This window comes from Castanea sativa, chromosome 8 (genome assembly GCF_040712315.1).
Source record: "Castanea sativa cultivar Marrone di Chiusa Pesio chromosome 8, ASM4071231v1".
In the NCBI taxonomy this organism is placed as follows: Eukaryota; Viridiplantae; Streptophyta; class Magnoliopsida; order Fagales; family Fagaceae; genus Castanea; species Castanea sativa.
The window spans coordinates 50,286,058-50,308,106 of record NC_134020.1 but is presented as its reverse complement, the minus strand read 5'-3'; the positions used below and the strand labels follow the sequence as shown (position 1 = coordinate 50,308,106).

The window sequence follows — 22,049 nt, the reverse complement described above, 5'->3', positions numbered from 1 at the left end:
GCAAATCAACTTTTTCCAAAGGCACACTTAAATCAAAATTTATCCAAAATATGATTTAATCTTTTTTTTCTTCATAAAATTAAAAGAACATGATCCCCAAAACTTTCAAAAAGCCTAATAGTCCATTTAGAGCTAGAACTCAACTGTAGTTTAACCGAAGATGTTTCCGTAGTCAACGTCACAAGCTCCGCTGTGAAACCCATTTTCCTAACCAGAGCGAAACGTGAAGCCTTAGCCCTAAAACTCCATCAAAAAGAAGCCAATGAAATCAACAAAAGCCGTCAAAGCCTCCTTTCCTCTGCTTCCAACAACCACAACCACCACAATAGCAACGATCTCAGCAAACCTTCCAATTCCGATCTCCACCGCGATTGCGACCTAGACCGCAACTGTGATCGTGACCGTGACAGGTACGATTGTGACCGTGACAGAGACCGGGAACGAGACCAAGATTGACATGATAGAGATCGTGAGTGCGACGAGGATGCTAAGTCTCGCGAGCATGCGCGGTTGGAGAAATTGGGGGAGCATGAGCGTGAGTGTGAGAAAGAGAAATTCATATTCTCGTATTTGGGTTTATTTAAATTTAAATTTTAGATGGGTTTAGAGGATATTAGTGGATTTATCCATTTAGACCCATCTAATTAAATAATCAAATGAGTCTTTATCCATTAAATCCAAATATTCAAATGAGTTGGGTTAATTCTTATTCAAATAAGGTGGGTCATAGGTGAGTTTATGGATATGGATAAAAATTGCTACCCTTAGTTGATGGGCATAAGCTACAAAATTAGCAGTATGGTAGTTTAATCCTATAAAATCAAATGACCTGTTTACCTGTTTGGATTGCTCTTTGGTGAACTTGGGTAATCGATCTTTAACGAGAGATCTCATGCTTTGCGGATAGTCACCGTTTATTAATGGGTTGAAATACCTGAAATAACAATGAAATTTTAAAATTCATACATATTACTAATCTATTAAATTTGCGCATACTTAAGGTGAACAAATTCTAAAGAAAGCCACCAAAAAGGTGGTCTACATGTACAATAAACTAATACTCGTAGCCAAATTATGAAACTGTGCTACAAGACTGTTGATAATTAGTTCCTAATTAATATGAGTGATCTTCTTTCCAGCTTTTGTGAACACGGAACAATGTAACATATATACCTTGTCGAGATGATATAGATCGTTAGCTTCATCTCCACTGCTTCCATCAGCTATCCTTTCTGCAATTTCATTATAAATTAATATTGTACTTAGAGAGAACCGAAGGATTGTTTTTTTTTTTACTAGTAATTAGAGCCATAAGAAAAATGGAACTAGTACTTAAGCCTCACAACCATAACATATTCTAGTTTGGAGTTCAGTTATGGAAGAAAGGAAGGTGGAGCGGGGAAAGTGAAGAAAGATAATTACCAAAAGATAGGAATGTGAAGGTTTATATTTTACGTTGTTGTTGTTGTTCTTTCTTTCTTTTTAAAAAATCAATTGGGGATAAGTATCCTCAAATTCCGTCATTGATCATGTTAAAACAAAATAAAAAGGTGTAGATATTGTAAGGTCATCAATATTTAAATAAAATTATTAATATTCTTTTGATATTTATTTGAACATATTAATAATGGAGAAAAATATAAGGGTAAACTATATAAATGATCCTTATCTTTTATATCGTATTCCAATTTAATTCTTAATGTTTCAATTTAGATAATTTGGTCTTTAACATTTTAATGTCAGGTCAATTTGGTCTCTAACATTCCAATCATGTACTATTTATTTATTATTTTTTACCCTTTTTGCCTTTGAAACTTATAATTTTACACATTTTTTCAATTTTTGATTTTCTGGCCTTTGTTTTGAAACATGAATTGGGGCCAGACAAAATACGCTATCAACACTAGTAAAAAGTCAAAATTTTCAGTTTTACTAGTTTGTTCATTTAGATAAAAGAAGTTAGTCCGTTTCTGTTTAGTATCTATTTTAAATAATTAAAAAAAACTTTTTTTTAAAATAAGTTTTTTGTTTAAAGAAAAATATGAGACAAAAATGTTTTTTTGGGAAGAGTTGAAGTATGTTAGAGATTCTTATTATTATTATTATTATTATTATTATTATTATTATTATTATTATTATTATTATTATTATTATTATTATTATTTTTACACAAGATAGAAATTCTATTCTAACCTATAATCTAAGTGTATATGTGTATGAAGCTCTCTCTTAGAGACGCCCCCCACATTCATAAGCACTTATAAATGTGGAGTGACCATTACACCAAAAGTACGCAGTAGTGCTTATTAATTAATATGTCACAAATCCCCAAAAAAATAATTTAAATAAGGTTCTATTAATGAGTTTTGAAGACAGTAGTTAACGTTCAGTTTTTAATTATAATCGATCACATTTTTGGGTATAGTTGCACATCTATCAGCTAAAGAGTGGTTTTTTTTTTTTTTTTTTGTGGCTTTCCAATGCAGTGGGGAACATTAAATTCCTACTTAACATATTCACGAATGCAAACATTAACAAAAGGCGAAACTACAATATTGGTCCCTCAAGTTTACTCCATGTACACAATTGGTTCTTCAAATTTCAAGTGAGCGGACCCTAGCTGTCGCCAGCGACATTGCAGCCCCTCAGCTGGAGACAGTTTACTGTGAATTTTCTTATCAGACTGTATTCAATTAATGTTTTGTATCCAACTATATTCGATTAATCCCACAAGCCCAAAGCCAATCTCAGCCTAATTGACCCCAAGTAATTTTTTCACACTTTATTGAGCTCAAAGTTGTCAAACTGAGCCTCAATCCTAGTGAGTAGTGGCCAAGCTATGGGCTGCCAGAAGTCCATATCAAAAGTTGATGGCCAACCTCCCCCAAATGAAAAGCAACGCCTATCAGGTGCAATGGAACATGGGCCATCCCTTTATCCTGCCGAGGAAAACACCTGATCCAAGGGAATGCTATATTATTAGGATTTCTTCCTGAGTTTTTGGTGAATAATGATCCATTGAAGACATAAAACGTCTCCAGCAGAGGGCTGCAGCGTTGCCGGTGGCGGCAAGGGTCCCTCAATCTTTGTCACCCCTTCTCTCGCGTCGTTGTGCGTTTGTGGATCTAAAATCACAAACATATGTGATTTTATTTGGAACTAGATTGTGATTTTAGATTTGATTTAAATCTGGGTTAGCTTGCTGTAGATTTGATCTAACATGGAAATTTCTTGTTTTAATTTTTTAATTAAAAAATGTCACATCATTAAAAAATGTCAAATTATTGTTCTGTTAGCCACGTAAGTAACATCACTAACGACAGTTAGTAAAAATACTAATACAACTCATTTTTTAAAGTTGAAAGACCAATTGTCACTTGAAAATTGAGGAACTAATTGTGCACACAAGGTAAACTTGAAGGACCAATATAGTAGTTTCGACTTAACAAAAGCCATTTAAATATTCACATAATATTTTTTTAAATGACGCCAATTATATTCTTGACACATCATTTTATAAGGTTTTTATAGTAAAATTTATAGTAGTTCTAGAATTTTCCTTCTTCTTGGAATTTAAACCAATTGGAGTGTTTTCTATATAGTATATATAAAATAATATATTATTTAACAAGCATTTCTTCATTGGAGCCGAGCTCCATACCGATTACATAATTTTAAAAGCATACAAATGAAGAAGAAAATATCTTCAATTTATTGAATGCTAATAGATAGTTCATAATTTCAGCATAGTCCATATCTTCTTCTTGAGGAATTTCTTGTACCAACGGGCTGAATGTTTAAGGTATCTTTTATTCCCATTTTTATAATCTACAAAGTTCATTCCGAATCGAATGGTGTAACCAGAGGACCACTCAAAATTATCCAACAATGACCAAGCAAAATATCCCTTAACATTAGCGCCTTCCCTATATATACCAAAGAAAGAAGTGAAATCTAGTTAGAATTCTATAATTGTGTGTGTGTGAGAGAGAGAGAGAGAGAGAGAGAGATTGCACTTACTTGATAGCCCTAAGAAGATACCAAAGATGGTCACGATGATACTCAAGTCTTTGTTGGTCAGCAAGGGCTTCCTTAAGCGACAAGGTAGCATCATTGAATTCACTCACTCCTACAAATATAGTTGGGAGAATATAGCTTCAAATGGAAATCTCATAACTAGCAATAATGCTCCAATTTTTCATGAGCTTGTGGGATAATAAAAAGAAAAACAAAAAAAAAAAGAGTTAGAGGAAATTACCATTCTCGGTGATGTAAATTAGTGGATTGTTGTACTTCCTCTTTATATAGAGCAAAATCTCTCGAATTCCTTTTGGATAAATATATAGCCAACTTGAAGCAGTCTGCAATTTTTAAGGGAAACTAACATTAGACAACATGATGCGATTATCTTTAATTGCATATATATATATATATATATATATATATATATATATATATATATAATATATTCATCGTATCATTGACATGACATCAATCATATTTATTATCAGGTTACTTTATACTTTTTGTTCCACTAAAATTGATAGTAACTTTACTACACACACACATATATAAGATATTCATCGTATCATTGATATGGCATCAATCATATTTATTATCAGGTTACTTTATACTTTTTGCTCCACTAAAATTGATAGTAGCTTTACTATTTTCTCTATGAAATTTGTAGAATGCTAGGCCTTTGAGTACTTTCAATATACCAAAAAAAAAGGTTGTTTGTTTTTCCTCTAACTACTAGAACGAAAATGTTGATATGTATTTAGCTAGCTAGAACATACCGCTGGACCAATGAGGATCCCATTCCGTGAAGCTGCAAAGACAATAAAAAGAATGGCCTAGTTATTATTACCATATTAGATACATAAGAAACTCATAAGCATAGCTGCAAGTGTTGGATTTGTACTTACCAGTAAGATTAGCAGCAGAATCTGTCGTGTAACTTGCTCTATCACAAGTAGGTTGAGGGGCATAAGTTGCATAGTAAGCAGTATAGTAGTTTAATCCTATAAAATCAAATGACCCTTTTACCAGCTTGGACTGCTCTTTAGTGAACCTGGGTAATCGGTCTTCAACGAGAAATCGCATGCTATGCGGATAGTAACCATTTGTCAATGGGTCCATACACCTGCACAAACAATAGAAAATTTTAAAATCAAACTTTTTAATACTTACGCATTGGAAAAAAAATTATTTGACCCCTAGAAATGGAAATAGTATTTTGTATCAAAGATACTACCACATCATCGTATTAAAATCTAAGAAACGATAAATATGTTCAAAATAACTACCCATTAACACATCTCTTTCATTTAGTAATAAATATTTATTTTTTGTAAACATTTCTCTCACTTATTAGTTTTTTATATTGCTGACGTTGTATCACTTAATACCAAATAGTTCCTAGAAATGAGTTAGCCCTCCAAAGTCCAAAGAGTAATTTTTTTTATTTAAACGTTTCGATATCAAATTTGATAACTTTTGCATATTTATTAGATAACTTTTATAATCACTATACTTTTGAACAGTGACTTATTTTTGTTTTTTTTTTTTTTTTGGGTGAGAAAAACTTATTTTAGTATGCCAAAATGGGCATTTGCCCATTTCGTCCAAAAGATATAGCAAAATATCCCTGTTCTGAAACTCTCTAACAAAATGCCCTTATTTTGAAACTTGATTTTAAAAAAAAAATTGAGTTTTAATGAAAAACTCGATTTGATAAAAATTGAGTAATGTGAGAAATTTTATATGAAACTCGAGTTCCATGTATTATTTATTCATTTTTTTATAAGTTTGATTTCACATAACTCAATTTTTTAAAAATTGAGTTTTTCATTGAAACTTAATTTTAGAAAATCGAGTTTAAAATAGGGGCATTTTGCTAGATAGTTTCAAAAAAGTATTTTGTTAGAAAGTTTTGCCGAAAGGGACAAATGCCCATTTTGGCCTATTTTAGTATTAAAAAAAAAAAAAATTCAAGACTTATATGTAAGTGCTACTAATCAACCCCTACCAAAATTCCCAGATCTTGCCCCTGACTTCAATATATAATTAATCATTGAGAGATCTAATTTTGATCTTGCCCCTGACTTTAATATGCTTTCATCTCATGATAAAAAATTCACATAGTAAAATCTTAAAAAGAAAACTTAAAGAACAATATTTAAGTATTGTACTTAAGTCTTGCCTAAAGATTAAATTATAAAATAAAAAATAAAAAAACATCTACCAGAACTTACCATCCAAGCATGGAATCAAGGGAACGTAGTGCGGCCCCGCGGTCTCTCTTTGTATGTGACAATGGCTTTATCCAGTGACTTGGTAATGTTATCCCTATTGCACCTTTCTGTGCTGCCTGCATGGTGAACATTTATCAAGGGATTTCTTATATTTATCTAAGTTAAACTTCGTTATCATTGTCCAAATCAGTTTAGAAATTGCTATTTATGTGGAACTGTATCATTTTGAAAAGAGCAATGCTACAGATACAAATTATTTTACAACAATTTTACAAATTACTGTTATGACTAACTTCTTATTGGTTCTCATCTAAGCCTACTAATAACATCATTTTTTTATTTAATAATAATTATTTACCACATCAGTAGTTTGTAAAAGTTTTTATTAAAAAGTTTGTATCTCTAATATTTTCGTTTTGGAAACCAACCATGTACATTTAGGCTTTTTAAAAAAAACAAAATTATAAATCTAATATGTTAAAATTTTAAGTTGAACCTGATATTTTTTCCTATACACTTCAACAGTGGCAGCATGAGCAAGCAGTTGGTTGTGTGTCACCAAATATGGCTCTGTCCCTGAATTCCCACCAGTGCAATTTTGATTTTGCCAGGCAGAGCATCGACCTGGTGCAAATAATAATCCTCCAGCATAACCATTTTTGCTGAAAGTCCATGGCTCATTTAGTGTGATCCAATGCTTTACCCGATCACCAAATTCCTTGAAGAGAAGTTCCGAATAGTCCCGGAAATCATCACTGAATGTTAGATGTATATGTTAAAATAATCTCTAAATGAATTCACTTTTTCTTGATAGCTTAACCTTTTGGGACAAAATGAAGACTTACTAATTTTAAGATGGTATTGAGTTTGAACTTGTCTCTCCACTCAATGTACCATTTAAAAAAAATTAAATATCTCACCTATTAGGCTCAACCATTGAATTGGGCCCCACTTATTAAAAGGATTTGAAATCCATATATGAAATTGTTAAAATAATGGTTAAATTTAATAATTTTAGGTTTTGACACAAATGGTAGGTTATAACTTAATATCGAAGTCCTCAATTTTTCTTTTTTCTTTTTAACCCTGAAATGGGAGTTGTTTAAAATCAAAATTATATATGATACAGTTAATATATGTAAAACATCTATAATTGGATGGAGAAGAGGCATAGATTATTTGGTGAATTATTCTTCTTTTTTTGGTTAAATATTTGGTAATTCATTCACTTACACAATGCGTGGACTTAGGAAACCACCATACTCATCTTCTAAGGCTTGGGGAAGATCCCAGTGGAAGATTGTTACAAAAGGTTGTAGACCTGCACTTAGAAATAGAAAAATATAGTATGAATAATAAAATGTGAAATAAGTTCTTGATATTTTGGAATTTTAATATTGAATCCTGACCTTTGTGTAGAAGCCTATTGATGAGCTTGTTGTAGTAATGGATTCCTTTCCTATTCACACCACCACTTAATTTTCCTTCTGAAATTAGTTTCAAAAATGAGTTTGTTAAAAACATAATATGGTCACAAAACAATAGCCACTTAGTTTTCTACTTAAGATGTGTACTTGATGGTACCCCATTTTTATGTCCTTTTCATTAGATAGATCTAAAATTTTATGGCATTATGAAAAAGATAATCTTACTTGGCAGTAGTCGAGACCATGAGATTGAGAATCTGTATGCATCTAAATTCATCTTTTTCATAATCCGAACATCTTTCTACAATGTATAATCACAAAACATATATAAATCATTGGAAAAATATGAAATGAAGATTTCTTATATTGTGATTATCTTATATTTGGTTAGATACGCTCAATAATTGTTTTAAAAAATGTGGAAACGTAATTGGGCCTTGAAAATGTAGAAAAGTTGTTAGCAGCTAATTACTAGCTAATATATATATTGGCAAAACTAGGATTTCAAATTGAGGGAAAAATTTAAAGACAATATTTAAAAGAATAACCTAAAAAATATCAATATTATAACAAAAAATGAACAAACAATTGTAAACAACTATAATTGTTATACAAAATTGTAAACATAAACTATAATTTCTTTTTTCAATCCTAGTTTAAATATCTCAATAGCTCTTGATCATTGTTCATATTTTTTGAAATTATCTTCAAAAAGAGGGATTGTAGAAAGATTTGTAAAATCTACCTCGATATGAATTAGTTTAGAATACAATTTACATTCATTATTACACTCGTGATTCTCTATAATGTTAATTAACTACAGCCAAAAATTTCATATCACTAAAATTTAAAAAAAAAAAAAAAAAAAACAAAAGTAACTACTTCATAGTTACTAACAATCAAAAGCAAAAGTTTGAGCCAAATACATAAAATTTAGACATCTAATTTGATTCCTCAAAATAAGATTATAGAAATAAGATTATTGTGATATATCGGTATAGTTGTTTCACTAGATTGTTTGCTTTCTAGAAAAATTGTTGAATTCAACCTTTTCTTTCCTCTATTCTTCAAAGAATTTAAATTTGGATTGATAGAAAAAACCCGTAGTATAAAACAAAATAGTCAAAGAGATGAAGGAGAAAACAATATAGTAAATGCTTTAGTGTTTGAGTACGGTACAAGGACAGTAGTTATTTTTAAAAAATAATTTTGAATAAAATATAAGGTCCACTGTCAATTGAAATTCAGTGAAATTAAAAGTCGGTATAAACAAATGTGATGTTAACTTAATAAAAAAAAAAAAAAAAGTGGGGTGAATGAATCCCTCAATGTTGTATAACTGTGTAACGTTTTTCGCTTTTTCTAATGGACAAAGCTGATTTCTTGGGCACATTTTTATTTTTGTTTTGTTTTGTTTTTTTTTCTTTTTTTTCTTTTCATACTTCAGAATATATATATATATATATATATATATATATATATATATATATATATATATATATATATATAGACACACACACACGTATATATGTGTGTGTGTTTGTGTCTGTGTGCATGGCCACTTGAACCCTCAGTTATCAAACTATGCACTTATACTACAAAACTCTTGGTAATTAATTGCTAATTAATATGAGTAGTTTTATTTCCAAATTTAATTAAGAACATGAAACAAAATATATATTTTTGAGAAATGATATGTCCACAACATTTTCACAACATTTTTACAACAAATCTTAAGTGGCAAGTTGTTACTGGTTGATATTGTTGGGGTAAAAAAGTAATTATTGTGTTAGATTCAAATTTGAACCAATAACAACTTACCAACTGCGATTTATTGTGAAAATGTTGTAAAAATGTTGTGGACGTAGCATCTCTCTTTATTTATACCTTGTAGCAATGATATTGGTTGCTAGCTACATCTCCAGTGCTTCTATCTGTTATCCTCTCTGCAATTTCATTGTAAGTTAATAATGTATTTAGAGAACACCATAGGATTCTTGTTTTTCTTTTACTATTTAAGAACTACAGAGCCATAAGAGAAATGGAACTAGTATTTAAGCCTCTCAAGTCACAACCATAACATATACAACTTATTTCTAATTTGGAGTTCAGTTATGGAAGAAAAAAGGAAGAGGAGAAAATGAAGAAAAATAAATACGAAAAGATAGGAATGTGACATTTTACGTTGTTGTTCTTCTTTCTTTTTTTCTTTTTTTAAAAATCAATTGGGGACAATTATCCTCAAACTCTGTCATAGATTTTGTTAAGTAATCAATATTAAAATAAGTACTATTAATATTGTTATTATATTTATTTAAGAGTTTTAACTTATTAATAATGGAGCAAAATCTAAATAACTTATTGTTAAAATTTTTAACAATATTTAAATATACCTTATTAATATTATTTTGATATTCATTTAACATATTAACAATATAGCAAAATCTAATAAATTATTTTTAAAAATTTTTAGAATCTTTTAATGAAGTTACCCTAAAATTTTTAAAGAATCTCAATGGTGCTCCTTTTACGCAGTCAGTTTTTTTAATATATCATTCCAAACTGAGACAATGAATTCCCTTATATTCAAATTGGGCCATAAAGGGAGAGGTGTTATTATTTTACCAACAACAGTGTCCAATTTCATGCGTTTACTAATTAGTCTGTATTAAAATGCCACATTTACTTCATGCATGACTACCCGAGTCTTTGCTTACTAATGTATCAACCAAATAAATAAATAAAAAAGTGAAAGAAAGAGGATTCTCAAAAAAAAAAAAAGAGTACTAATTAACTTATACTAAACTGCCACATTTACTTCATGCATGATTGCATAGGTCTTGGCTTACTAGTGGTTTTTATTAATTGTCTCAACTTGCAATCTCTTTGATACTTAAATAAAATATTTAGAGTTCAATCTCCGCTTCCACAAAGCTATCGCCAGCTATTAATAAGAACAGATGCTATAGATTGAAACTTTAAAAATAAAAATAAAAATAAATAAAAGCCCGGCTTACTAATGTATCAACCAAGAAAATAAATAAAAGTGAAAGAAAGAGAATCTTGGCTTACTAAATTAGACTATCGGTATTGGGCCCTGAATTTTCCCACACTAAGAAATACTATTAATAACAACAAATTATATCATTGGCTTTACGACCCATAAACAGCCATAAACAAGAAGATCAAATGACATTTAAAAATAATAGTAACTTGATAGTTGGAGAAAAGGAAATTTTAATTGAAAATAGGAGAAGGTTTGGCTTCAAACTTGTTTGGAGTCCAATGCTCCAATCACTGATAAAAATATGACAGTGTCTTTGTCATGTGTAATGCATATGCGGGTGACTCAGTTGGTTGAGCTAAGTTAGTCATACACATTACACATAATTAGGATAAATGTTATATTTCTATGGTGATTAGAGATCAGAGCTCCAAACATGTTTGGACCAAAACTTTTTCCTTCTAAATATCTTGTCTAGAAATACTGGCAAATGTCAAACAGTTGAGCTACAAAGGTTTTGACTAAGTACACAACATTAAAATCCTCCCAGATAAAATAAATTATTTCATGGTTAAAATAAAACATTACACCAAAATTTCATAAGCTAGAACATGATCTGCATGAGCTTTACAATACTAATTTGGCCCACAGGTTTTGACAATCTACAAAAGCTCTGGCAAGCAAGAGCGAAAACTCTAGCCTCCAAGAGCTAGTTCAGTAGAAAAGGTGAAATCCAGTGTAAAACAGGAAGTAAAAAGAATTTTGCAATGCCACTATTTGTACAGAGAATTGAGCCACTGTTTTGCTTGGTTCTAATACCATATGCTTTGATGCAAGTCCTTCTAAACTCGTAATCCTAAATCCTCATAGTTATCTCAATTTTCGAGCCTCATATCAGCCCGCATAGTTTTTTTTTTTTTTTTTAAAGTAAGAAAAACGATATTCTCCATTTGAAATGGATCAATTTTGATAATAAGATGATTAATGAGTCTAATTCAAATTTAAATACAGTTAAAAATAGGCTACCAAATATCAATCCATTAATTCTTTCCAAACCATCCGTTACAAATCATTGATTTAAGAATAATGTTACAACCACAGATTATTTTATAATATTTTTACAAAATGTTGATATAGTCAACCTCTTATTGATTTTTATCTAGACCCACCATTGATATCACTTTTTCATTTACCAATAATCACTCACCACATCAACAATTTGTAAAATTTTTTGTAAAATAATTTGTATCTCTAGCATTATTTATGATTTAAATTGTACTGGGAAAAATGCTAGAAATATAAAATCTTTTGCAAAATTTTTACAAACTGCTGATATGATAAGTTGTTATTGGTAAATGAAATTATTGATGTTCATGGTGGGTCTAGATAAAAACCAATAAGAAGTTGGACACAACAATAATTTGTAAAACTGTTTTAAAATAGTACGTGGTTATAACATTACTCACTTGTACCAATTGTACAAGTGAGTACCTAAGTTCTATTATGAAAATTTTGAAAATATTTTGTTCGTAGCATCATTCTTATAGATACAAGACAAAAACACACCTCATTGTGGGTGGAATCCTACCCAACATAATCTCCATATTTTGTATTCTTGTAAATTTAGTAATTCATAATAAATTTTATAAATCTAAAAGTTGATAGACTATTATGTTATTCAAAATTTTAAATAACATGATAGTCTGTACATTGATGAATCTAAATAAAAGTTTAATAGTGAAATGAATGAAATGGAGAGGACTTGAATTAATATTTTCCAAAATTAAATTTCATCATAATATTGCATAATATTTCACTGGTAATAGATACTTTCAAGTTTCATATTGTTGGAGAGAGAAAGAAAAGAGACCTGGATGTTCATGGGTGTAGGTGTCCCATATACTTGGTCCTCTACCATCTTCTTTTGATGCACCTTCATACTGGAAATTTGAAAGAACACACATGTGAACATAATAATATTGATCATATGCTTCACATCCCAGGACATTTGAAACAAAAAAATAATTATGATACAAATTAACCTAGAGAAAATAGACTTAGTTACCTGATAAGACGCAGATGCTGTCCCAAAAATAAAACCTCTGGGAAAACTGGTCCTGCTGAATGAAGTGTCATGACTTGATGAAACAGCAATGACATTAGTCAATAAGGCAAGAAGAACTAGGAGGCCTAAGTCTGGATAGCCACGAAATGCCATAATTGATTATGGCTTTTCGTGAAGCACTAGGTATAATCTGCTGGTTTTTATAGAGGAGCATTACAAAATCTAATTTATTTAGAAAAAAAAAAAAGTAGAGATGAAAGGAAAAAAAATGGAAAAGGACATGCTAATGTAAGTGATCATAGCTGTCGTTCAACTGAATGTTTGACATTGTACTTACCACATAAAATTATAGATATCCTTCAAGTTACAAACTTTGACCATCCATATTAATTCGTGAAAAAATTAATCTATTTTAGCATAAAAATTTATTTTTTCTATTTTATTTTTACTCTATTAATTAAGATAAGAATGGGATTAGAAGGTATAATCTGTGATCCCGTTATCCACTTAGTAAGACTTATTTAAGTAAGTCTAGATTTAGTATATATTTTTTTGGCCTCTAGGGCTTCAAGTACATGATTGCCAAAATAAGTCGGAGAGCCTCTTCTCCAAAAATAAACTAGTAGACAAGTACTTATTAGTTTGTATTGCTTTTTTGTGAACTTGGGTAATCAGTCACCAATGAGAGATCAAATTTTTTTTTTTTTTTTTAAAGAATCTTTTGTTTAAAACTCATAAAATAATATAGTATTTAACAAGCATTTCGGCATTAGGGTCTGGTGTTCCATACAAGTTACATAATTTAAAGACCGTAAAAATGGAAAATGTTAGGATATATGTGATTGATGTTAGGAACATATGTCAACATGTTATGTAATTGGCTAATCATTTGACAAAACACACTTTACTTATAATTAAGTAGATCTAAGATGTGTTTAGTACTTCAAGGAACAAGGTTTCAAGTTCAAGTGTTAAAGTAATGCAAATCTATCCAATAATCAAGTAAGGAAGTGTTGTTCATTAAAACTCGACAGCTAGTATCTATTGAGGTTTAAAAGCTATTAAAACCCGTGGCTCGACAGCTATCGAAGTTTATGAAACTCAATTTTTCAGAGCTGTTTTTCATCAAATTTGTGAGTATGTGTTTAGGTTTTCTTTTCTCGCAACCTTAAACATATATAACGATTATTTTAAGGGTCATCTAGGGTTGCACTAGCATTGAGTAAAGTGTTGTTCATGCAAATTGTGATCGGAAATCTAGTTGTCCTAATTCATTTTCAAGAAGCTGCTATGTTTTGTACACCGTAGGGTTTTGTGACCAAGTAACTTCATGATCTTCATCGTGTGATGAACTGAAGAACTTTGTAGCCAACATCTTTCTCAAGTTGGTGACCAAGTCGTGTTTTGGGATCCGCGCATCTTTTGGTTAGTCATGTATTAGGAACCGTGCAATACAAGGAGAGATTGTCACTACAAAACAAGTCCAATTGGGTATTGGGGTAAGGTTTCGACTGTAGGTTGGTATAAGGTACTAGGATTCCTTTACTTGTTGAAAGCTTGGATTTGTGTTAAAAACACAAAACCTGTTTAGAACCCAAATCAAAAATTACGGCTTGGTTGATTTTACTCTAACTTAAACTAAGTGCGGAATAGAGTAAATGCAAACAAATAAACAAAACAATTACTCTAAGCCATATTCATTAAAACACAACAGTAAAATGAAAGCTAAAAGAATAGGAAAGAGAAATGCAAGTACAAGATAACACTCCGATGTGTTATCGAAGAGGAAAACGAAGAACTCGGTGAAAAACCTATCTACCGCCCTCCAAGCGGTAAATCGATTCACTAGAAAATAAAGTTGGAGTACACGAATAACAAAAGACCCTCCAATCCTAGTCTACCCAATGTACTTGAGCCCTCCAAGCTCTTGCTATCAACAGACTTCACGGAGTCATGTCTTCTCTAGCTTTCCGGATCCCGCAATACGCCCAATTGCATCTGCCAAGCCTCACCGGCTTCTTTTAGCAAATCCCTAAAACTTTCCAATCTCCAAAACATTCTTTACATTTTGAAAAGGTATGAGTTTTGTTTGGGTACAAATCTCCTCTCAAGGTATGATAATGGGAGAGGGAAGAAGAAGAGGCTATGATGATTTCTCACTAAGGATTCGTAGCTCTCTCTCTAAAAAATGGGTGTGTGTGTTGTTGAAAACTTATCAAGAGTTTTTCTCTCTGAATGGCCTCTCATACTTTTATGGATAATGAGGGTATATATAGTATGGGTGAAGGGTAAAAAATTCACACTTAAAAATCCTCCAGGCAGAGAGTTTCGTTGGTATCTCGCGAGAAGGCCCTACCCGCGAGACACTCGTGAAATCCTCCAGGCTGGCATGACTCTTTAGCTTCCAGCATGTGCTTCTCACATGGCTCTTTCACAGGAACCCTTCTCCCCAACTTCTCGCGAGCTAGTCGTGAAATGCACTGATCTTCAATTAAGCTTGAGTCTTCACCAATTTAATATTAAACCCAATACAATAAAATCCCACAAAATATAAGGAACAAATTTAAAGCAATTACAACACTTTTTGTCATGGAATAAAGCCAACATAAAATACAGTTGTAAATCACAAGTTTACAATCTCTCCCTTTGGCTATTCCGTAATAAAACACCATATAACAGACTTTAGACTTAAACGTGAGTTTGGGAACAATGGCAAAACTCATTCACACCTAAATCTAGAAGTTGTGAAGGACTTGGGATATATATACCTGTAAACTAAAACATTTGCACAAAGCACATTAGACCCTCAAGGTAAAGCAAGTAATAAAAGGACAAGTATAATGTAACAAGTAAAGTGCGATCAAGTAAACATGATGAGAAACATATGAGCAACTTGATCATACACCAAAACAGTTATATAGAGTGACTAAAATGATCATATAGCAAAGAAAATGATCATTCGAACATGCAACCAATAAAGCACAATAACATAAGGATATATGCATGTCCAACACACAACCAATGCAAAACACCAAAGTATTTACAATAAGGATACAAGATCCAACAAGGGCACAAGTGTGTTCCAACACATAAACATGATGCAATGAGAGCAACAAAGCATAAATACAAAAAGTGACTCAAAGCACCATAAATCAACGAGAAAACAAGTATAATGTAAAGCAAACAAAACAAGGTTTTCTCAAAAAGGTTGTCTTCTCCCCCTTAGTATATGCATCTCCCCTATGACTTTCTCCCCCTACGAATATGCACGAGGTAGATTTTCTCCCCCTAAGAATGTGCACACGAGTCATATAGAAATAACGATACACTCCAATATATTCTCCGGTATACACTCTCCCTTTATGTCATGAATAAACAAATGAGTCAAGAGGAAGAAGGGAAAGAAAAGAAGATATAAACCATGATAAGATGCATGAAGGGTGCAAGATGAATGAGAAAATGAAGCTCAAACGGAAAACAAAAACAAAGAATGCTACAAAGCATAATGTAAATATGACATGCTAAGGATGATGGAACATGATATAGACCTAGGCATGAAATAAGCACAATAACATGTTATATGTACTAAAAGGTTTAAAAAGACTTAACTAGTATGAGTGAATGCAAAGTGTGTCAAGTGTTAGAGTGTGTGCAGCAAAGGTGCATCTAGTGTGCATGTGAGATGCATGACCAATGTATGAATAAGTAATCACGGGGCAAAGTGTATAAAACACACCACCAATGATCAAAACATGATCAACATGAATAACTATGGTGATCCTCGAAAATTGGTACTCATCGGATTCCAAAACAGCGAGAAAATGTCATTTGAACATTTTATCAAATACTTAGAGTGCACACACTACACATGTATGTTAAACAATGCAAAAACATATGAAAACCTTGCCTAAATACATGTTATTTTTGCCACAAGGGGCCAACATCCAAAGCAAAACATCATTTAAAACAAAGCCCACTCAAAAGATTGACAAAAATTAAGTTTTCCAACTCCCATTTGAAAAAATCCCAACTATAAACATAAAACCCCCAAAAACATAATTTAAGGATCAAAATCAATGAAAAGAGTTAAAGATTACCTTAGATATGTTTATGGAATGTAAAACACTTGAAATTAGTTGAGTTTTGATGTTGAAGCATTAAAATAGGAGTTTGGGAGAAGATGAGAGAAGTTTAAAATAAATGTCCCACGAAATGTCCTTTAAAAAGCTAATCTAGGAATTTTTGAAGGAAGTTTTGCAGGTAAGCCTTACTTGCGAGTTACTCGTGAAACAATCGTGAAACTCTCTATGTAAGGTTGAAAAACTTGAGAATTTGACCATTTAACTCCCAGTTGAGTTTACACATGAAATAGGACAAGAAAACACTTAGAAAACATGTTTTTCACCAAAAAAAAAATAACTTGAAAAACTTTGAAATATATGAGTGATACAAATCACTTCCAAAAGCAAACAAAAAGAACAAAAATATTTTTAGTTTGATCCACATATGATTGAGCACACACACATTACATTTGAACATTTACAATCACACAAATGAAATAAGCATTCATTGAACATTAAACTTGTGTGTTGTGTGTGTGGATCAAGTGTGGAATAGTACTTAGTCTAGAGTGAAGCTTCAATGATCAATTCAATCAAGTCATACACAATTAGTACTAAGTCAAGTGGACTATCTCAATTATAGAAATGAACATATATGATCTCCCACAAGAAAATGATTACATTTTTTTGAAGCTTTTCATTCGGCTTCTTTACAAATCATAACATTTAATCATTTTGAACAAAATACATCTTACTTTGAGATCGATGTTTGAAATTTTTGATATTTCAACTTTGTGAGTAAGCCTTTGGCTTTTTGAGTCACCATACATTTTGATACAAGTCTCTTTCCCTTTTTCCTAGTCAATGTTTTGCAGCTCAATGTTTCTTTTCAAGATTTGACATTTGATGAGCTATATAGAAAAAACATAAAAACATGGGAAAAGATATAGGCACAAATCTATGCAAGTATCAAGACCAACAAGACTTTGGACTAATCATTCATGACAAGCTTGAAGATCGATTTACAACAATCTCACAAATATTTCAAGATTTTTCCCACAAAGATAGATATGCATACAAAACAAGCTAAGCTCGTAAATGCACTACACTATTAGTACGAAGATACTAGGCCAAACTCACATGTGAAATGTGCTCAAACATATATAATCAAAATTTTTGAATTTTAAACTTTTTGAATTTTTCACTTTTTATGTATTTTTGGATTTTTTACACACAAAAACAAAACAACAAAATTAAGATCAAAAGCAAAAACACAATAATGCATATAATTAAATGCAAGACGTACAAATGCATGACAATGAAGCATCTAATGCATGAAGAGTCCTACAAAGATCAAAAGAATTAGATCAAAGACCAAAAGAGTAAACGCTCAACCATAGGAACCCTTCCTCATCCAAACAGAATGATTGTTTGGAATGAGTGTCTCATGAGAAGTGAGACAAGAGTTGGAAGAATGAGAACCGGAGATGCACATAGACAAGGAGGTAAAAACATAAAAAAATTTCTTTAACAACTTACTATTTTCCCCTAAAACCGGTTTTGCATGCAAAGCGCAGCTTCCAAGAAGCTCAAGTTTCTATTTTCTTTTGATTCTTTTAAAAGATTGAAACTTAGAGCAATGAGGTCTAAGATGACCAAAGATACCACAATGGTGACACACAATGGGTTTAGGTCCACTAGGCTTTTTAGGGAGGGATCTAGCAACAAGGTTTTGTTCTCTCTTCAACTTGGGACATTGAGGTCTTATATGACTAATCACACCGCAATGGTAGCAAGTTGAAACAAACTTAGATCCATCAAAAACGTTAGGTTGAGACCTAAACGGAGGCTTTGGCTTAAGAGCCTTTTTCTCCACCTTTTGATTTCTTTTGTGTGAAGGAATGTACACCGATTTGTCTTTTGAAGTACAATACACAATAGGCACAAAATCGAGTACCACAACATGATTGCAAAAAATATTTTCATTTTCATCCTTTTTAGCAATAAGTTCAGCAATCAAACACTTGGCATGCATCTTAAGAGATTCATTTTCACATTTTAGCTCATCAACTAGTTTGTTAGACCAAAAAAGTTTAGCATTCAAGTCCATATTCAAACATTCAAACTCTTTCGTTTTTTCAAGAGAATTTTCTGCAAGCTTTTTATACTTTTCAAGCAATTCATTGGGTTCATTGAGCTTAGCAATCAAATCATCCTTTTCACAATGAAACTTGCTCAAATTCTTATGAAACTTCTTAACTTCTTTCTTCAAGAGTTTGATGTTAGGAATATCAACAACACCCATAGATTCATGTAACATGTCATCACAATTTTGAGAATTAACACTCATAGAGACATTTTCACAAACACATGGCATGTTACAATCAATATCATTCAAAACATCCATAGAAGCATACAAAACACTATCTATGGCAAAACACTATACATGACAAAACACACAAGGGGTCAAGGATCACACTTAGGTAATGAAACCACAACAAGTGTACCCGCTCTAATACCAATTGAATATTCAAAAAGTGTGTAAAATACCTTAGAACGTTTAGACCCCCAATTTACAAATTACCAACACAAGCTTCTTATTAAACAATGTATGTGCGGAATATGAAAATAAGCTAAATCAAAATTGGTAAAACAATCTAAACCGAAATTAATCACAACCACAACAACAATTAAAAGGTAAAGATTAAGGGAAGAGAGATGCAAACACAAAGATAACATAGCGATGTGTTATTGAAGAGGAAACCAAAGTCCTCGGCGTAAAACCTCTCAACCGCCCTCCAAGCGGTCAATAATCCACTAGAGAATAAAGTTGGGATACGTGAACAGCAGAAGACCCTTCAAGCCTAATCTACCTAGTATACCTAAGCCCTCCAAGCTTCTTGCTCCAACGAGGTTATGCCGAACCTTTGTCTTCTATAGCTTACCAGATTCCGCTATAGCCCATAGCATCAACCAATATTAATTGGTCCCTTTCTAACTGCTTCCCAAGCACCAAATAGCCTTCTCATAGATGTGTGTATGGTGAGAAAATGATTTGGCTAAATGTACATCTCAAGGATGTAACAATGGAAAGGGCGAGAGTAGAGGAATTTGGTGAATCAAATGATGAAGATTGTGGATGAGTCAATCTTGTTTTTCTCTAGGGTTTCTCTCTCAAAATTCTCTCTAGAGGCTCTCTACAATACGTGGGTATAAGGGGTATTTATACTGGTGTGTTTGGAATGCGAAAGGTCAGTTTTAGCTAAACAGGGCATTCTGGAAACTCGAGCTCGCGACTGGAACGAGTCGCGAGTTTGAGTCGCAAGCTAACTGCCTAGCCAGTTGGAGGTTTTGTCTTGTAGTGCAACAGCTGGCGTGACTCTTCAGCTCCCCCTGCATGCTTCACACGTGTGCTTGCTTGAGTGCACACTTTTGAGCTTTTCTTCACACTCTCTCACACATTACCTTTACATGATTCCCACCTAAGTACAAGGGTTTCTAAATGCTAAATTACAAGCAAATTGGCACGGAATAAAGCCAACAAAATGATTGAATAAATTCAATCTTACACTTGTAACCACTTATTTTGATAATTGTGGATTCTCGGGAGTGGTGGTCTTAAAATCACTCGGTGGGGTTTTTGCCGTATAGGTATTCCCCATTCGTAAACAAATCACCATGTCATTTAATTTCCGTTGCATATTTAGTTATTTGGTGATTTGTTTGTACTGCCACGTATTTTGTATGTTAATTTGATTAATTAATTAAACTTGGCTAATTAATCAATTAATCCATCACAAAAGGGTCAATATGTTTTTGGCCTATCGAAGAAGAAATTATCTCTAGTTTATTGTTTGGAAACTATCCATTGCTAATGGATAATTCATAATTTGAGCATGTTTCTTATCTACTTCTTGAAGAAATTATTGAACCAAAGGGCAGAATGTTTGGGGTATCTTTTATTCTCATTTTTGTAGTGTACAAAGTTGATTCCAAATCTAGCAGTATAGCCAAAGGATCACTCAAAATTGTCCAACAATGACCATGCAAAATATCCCTTAACATTTGCACCACCCCTATATATACCAAAGAAAGAAATGAAATCAAGTTAGAATTCTATAATTGTGTAATTGTGTGTGTGTGTGTGTGAGAGAGAGAGAGAGAGAGAGAGAGAGCTATTGCACTTACTTGATAGCCCTATGAAGAAACAAAAGATGTGTATGATAATAGTCAATTCTTTGGGGTTAACAAGGCCTTCCTTGAACGACATGGTGGCATTATTGAACTCATCAATTCCTGCAAATATAGTTGGAGGAAGTTAGTTTCAAATGGAAATCCAATAACTACCAATAGCGTTCCAATTTTTCATGACCTTATTGGATAATAAAAGAAAAAAGAAGTTTGAGAAAATTACCATTCTCGGTGATGTAAATTAGAGGATTGTGGTACTTCATCTTTATGTAGAGCAAAATATCTCGAAATCCTCTAGGATAAACATGAAGCCAACTTGAAGCAGTCTACAATTTTTTAGGGATACTAACATAAGGCCAAAACACAATGTGTTTATATTTAATTGCAAGATAAAAGATTAAAAAAATTAAGATATTCATTATGTCAATAATATGGAATCAATCATATTTATAATTATTTAGTACCATCAATATACAAAAAAAAAAAAAAAAAGTTGTGTTTTTTTTTTCCTCTAACTACTAGAACAAAAATGTTGATATGTATTTTAGCTAGCAAGTACATACCGGTGGACCAATGGGGATCCCATTCAATGAAGCTACAAAGACAAGAAAAAGAACGTCGTACTACAAGACTGAAAAGTCAAAGAAAAATCATGTGGAAAATATAAATGTCTGCCAAAATGTAGAAAAGTCAGATCTGTGTCATATTACTGTGTAACTTGTATGTTTTTAAACCCCTTAAACACAGACAGTTTAACCTAATTATTTAGTCAAGTGATTAACTTAGGTAAATTTCGCAGATTTAGATTAACACATATAAATTATATTATTGTAAAGTGCGGAAAATAAAGAACACAATAATATAATAACCCAAAAAAATCAAACCGGTAAAAAACCTGGGGAGGATTTAACCTAACTATCCTCAAGGTAAAACTGAACCCACTATGAAAGAATTGAAGTTTACACAATAGTGACTTAGACCACTAACATCCTATTGCTACCTCGAGTAGGAAACTTACTACCACGACCTCGTGATAGCTCCGAA

The 22,049-nt window shown here is 32.0% G+C and overlaps 1 protein-coding gene across 1 annotated transcript; it reads right to left on the bottom strand.

The window, feature by feature from the left end:
* Positions 1-3,733: 3,733 nt before the first annotated feature.
* On the bottom strand, positions 3,734-12,906 carry LOC142606498 (beta-glucosidase 12-like). Its single transcript, XM_075777836.1, has 13 exons — positions 12,754-12,906; positions 12,559-12,628; positions 9,572-9,630; positions 7,910-7,985; positions 7,667-7,744; positions 7,491-7,578; positions 6,754-7,012; positions 6,258-6,373; positions 4,929-5,146; positions 4,800-4,831; positions 4,259-4,361; positions 4,021-4,129; positions 3,734-3,926 (listed from the first exon to the last, which is right to left on the bottom strand). The coding sequence occupies exons 1-13, from the start codon at positions 12,904-12,906 to the stop codon at positions 3,734-3,736; spliced, it is 1,554 nt and encodes a 517-aa protein (XP_075633951.1).
* Between the last annotated feature and the right edge of the window lie 9,143 nt (positions 12,907-22,049).

Bases quoted from the DNA above. Each gene is read 5' to 3' on its own strand.
- LOC142606498 (XM_075777836.1), bottom strand. From the start codon at position 12,906: ATGGCATTTCGTGGCTATCCAGACTTAGGCCTCCTAGTTCTTCTTGCC. The intron at 9,631-12,558 runs GTCTCTTTTCTT...ATGAAATTGCAG, and splicing joins CTACACCCATGAACATCCAG to AGAGGATAACAGATAGAAGC. The intron at 7,745-7,909 runs GTAAGATTATCT...AACTAATTTCAG, and splicing joins ATGGTCTCGACTACTGCCAA to AAGGAAAATTAAGTGGTGGT.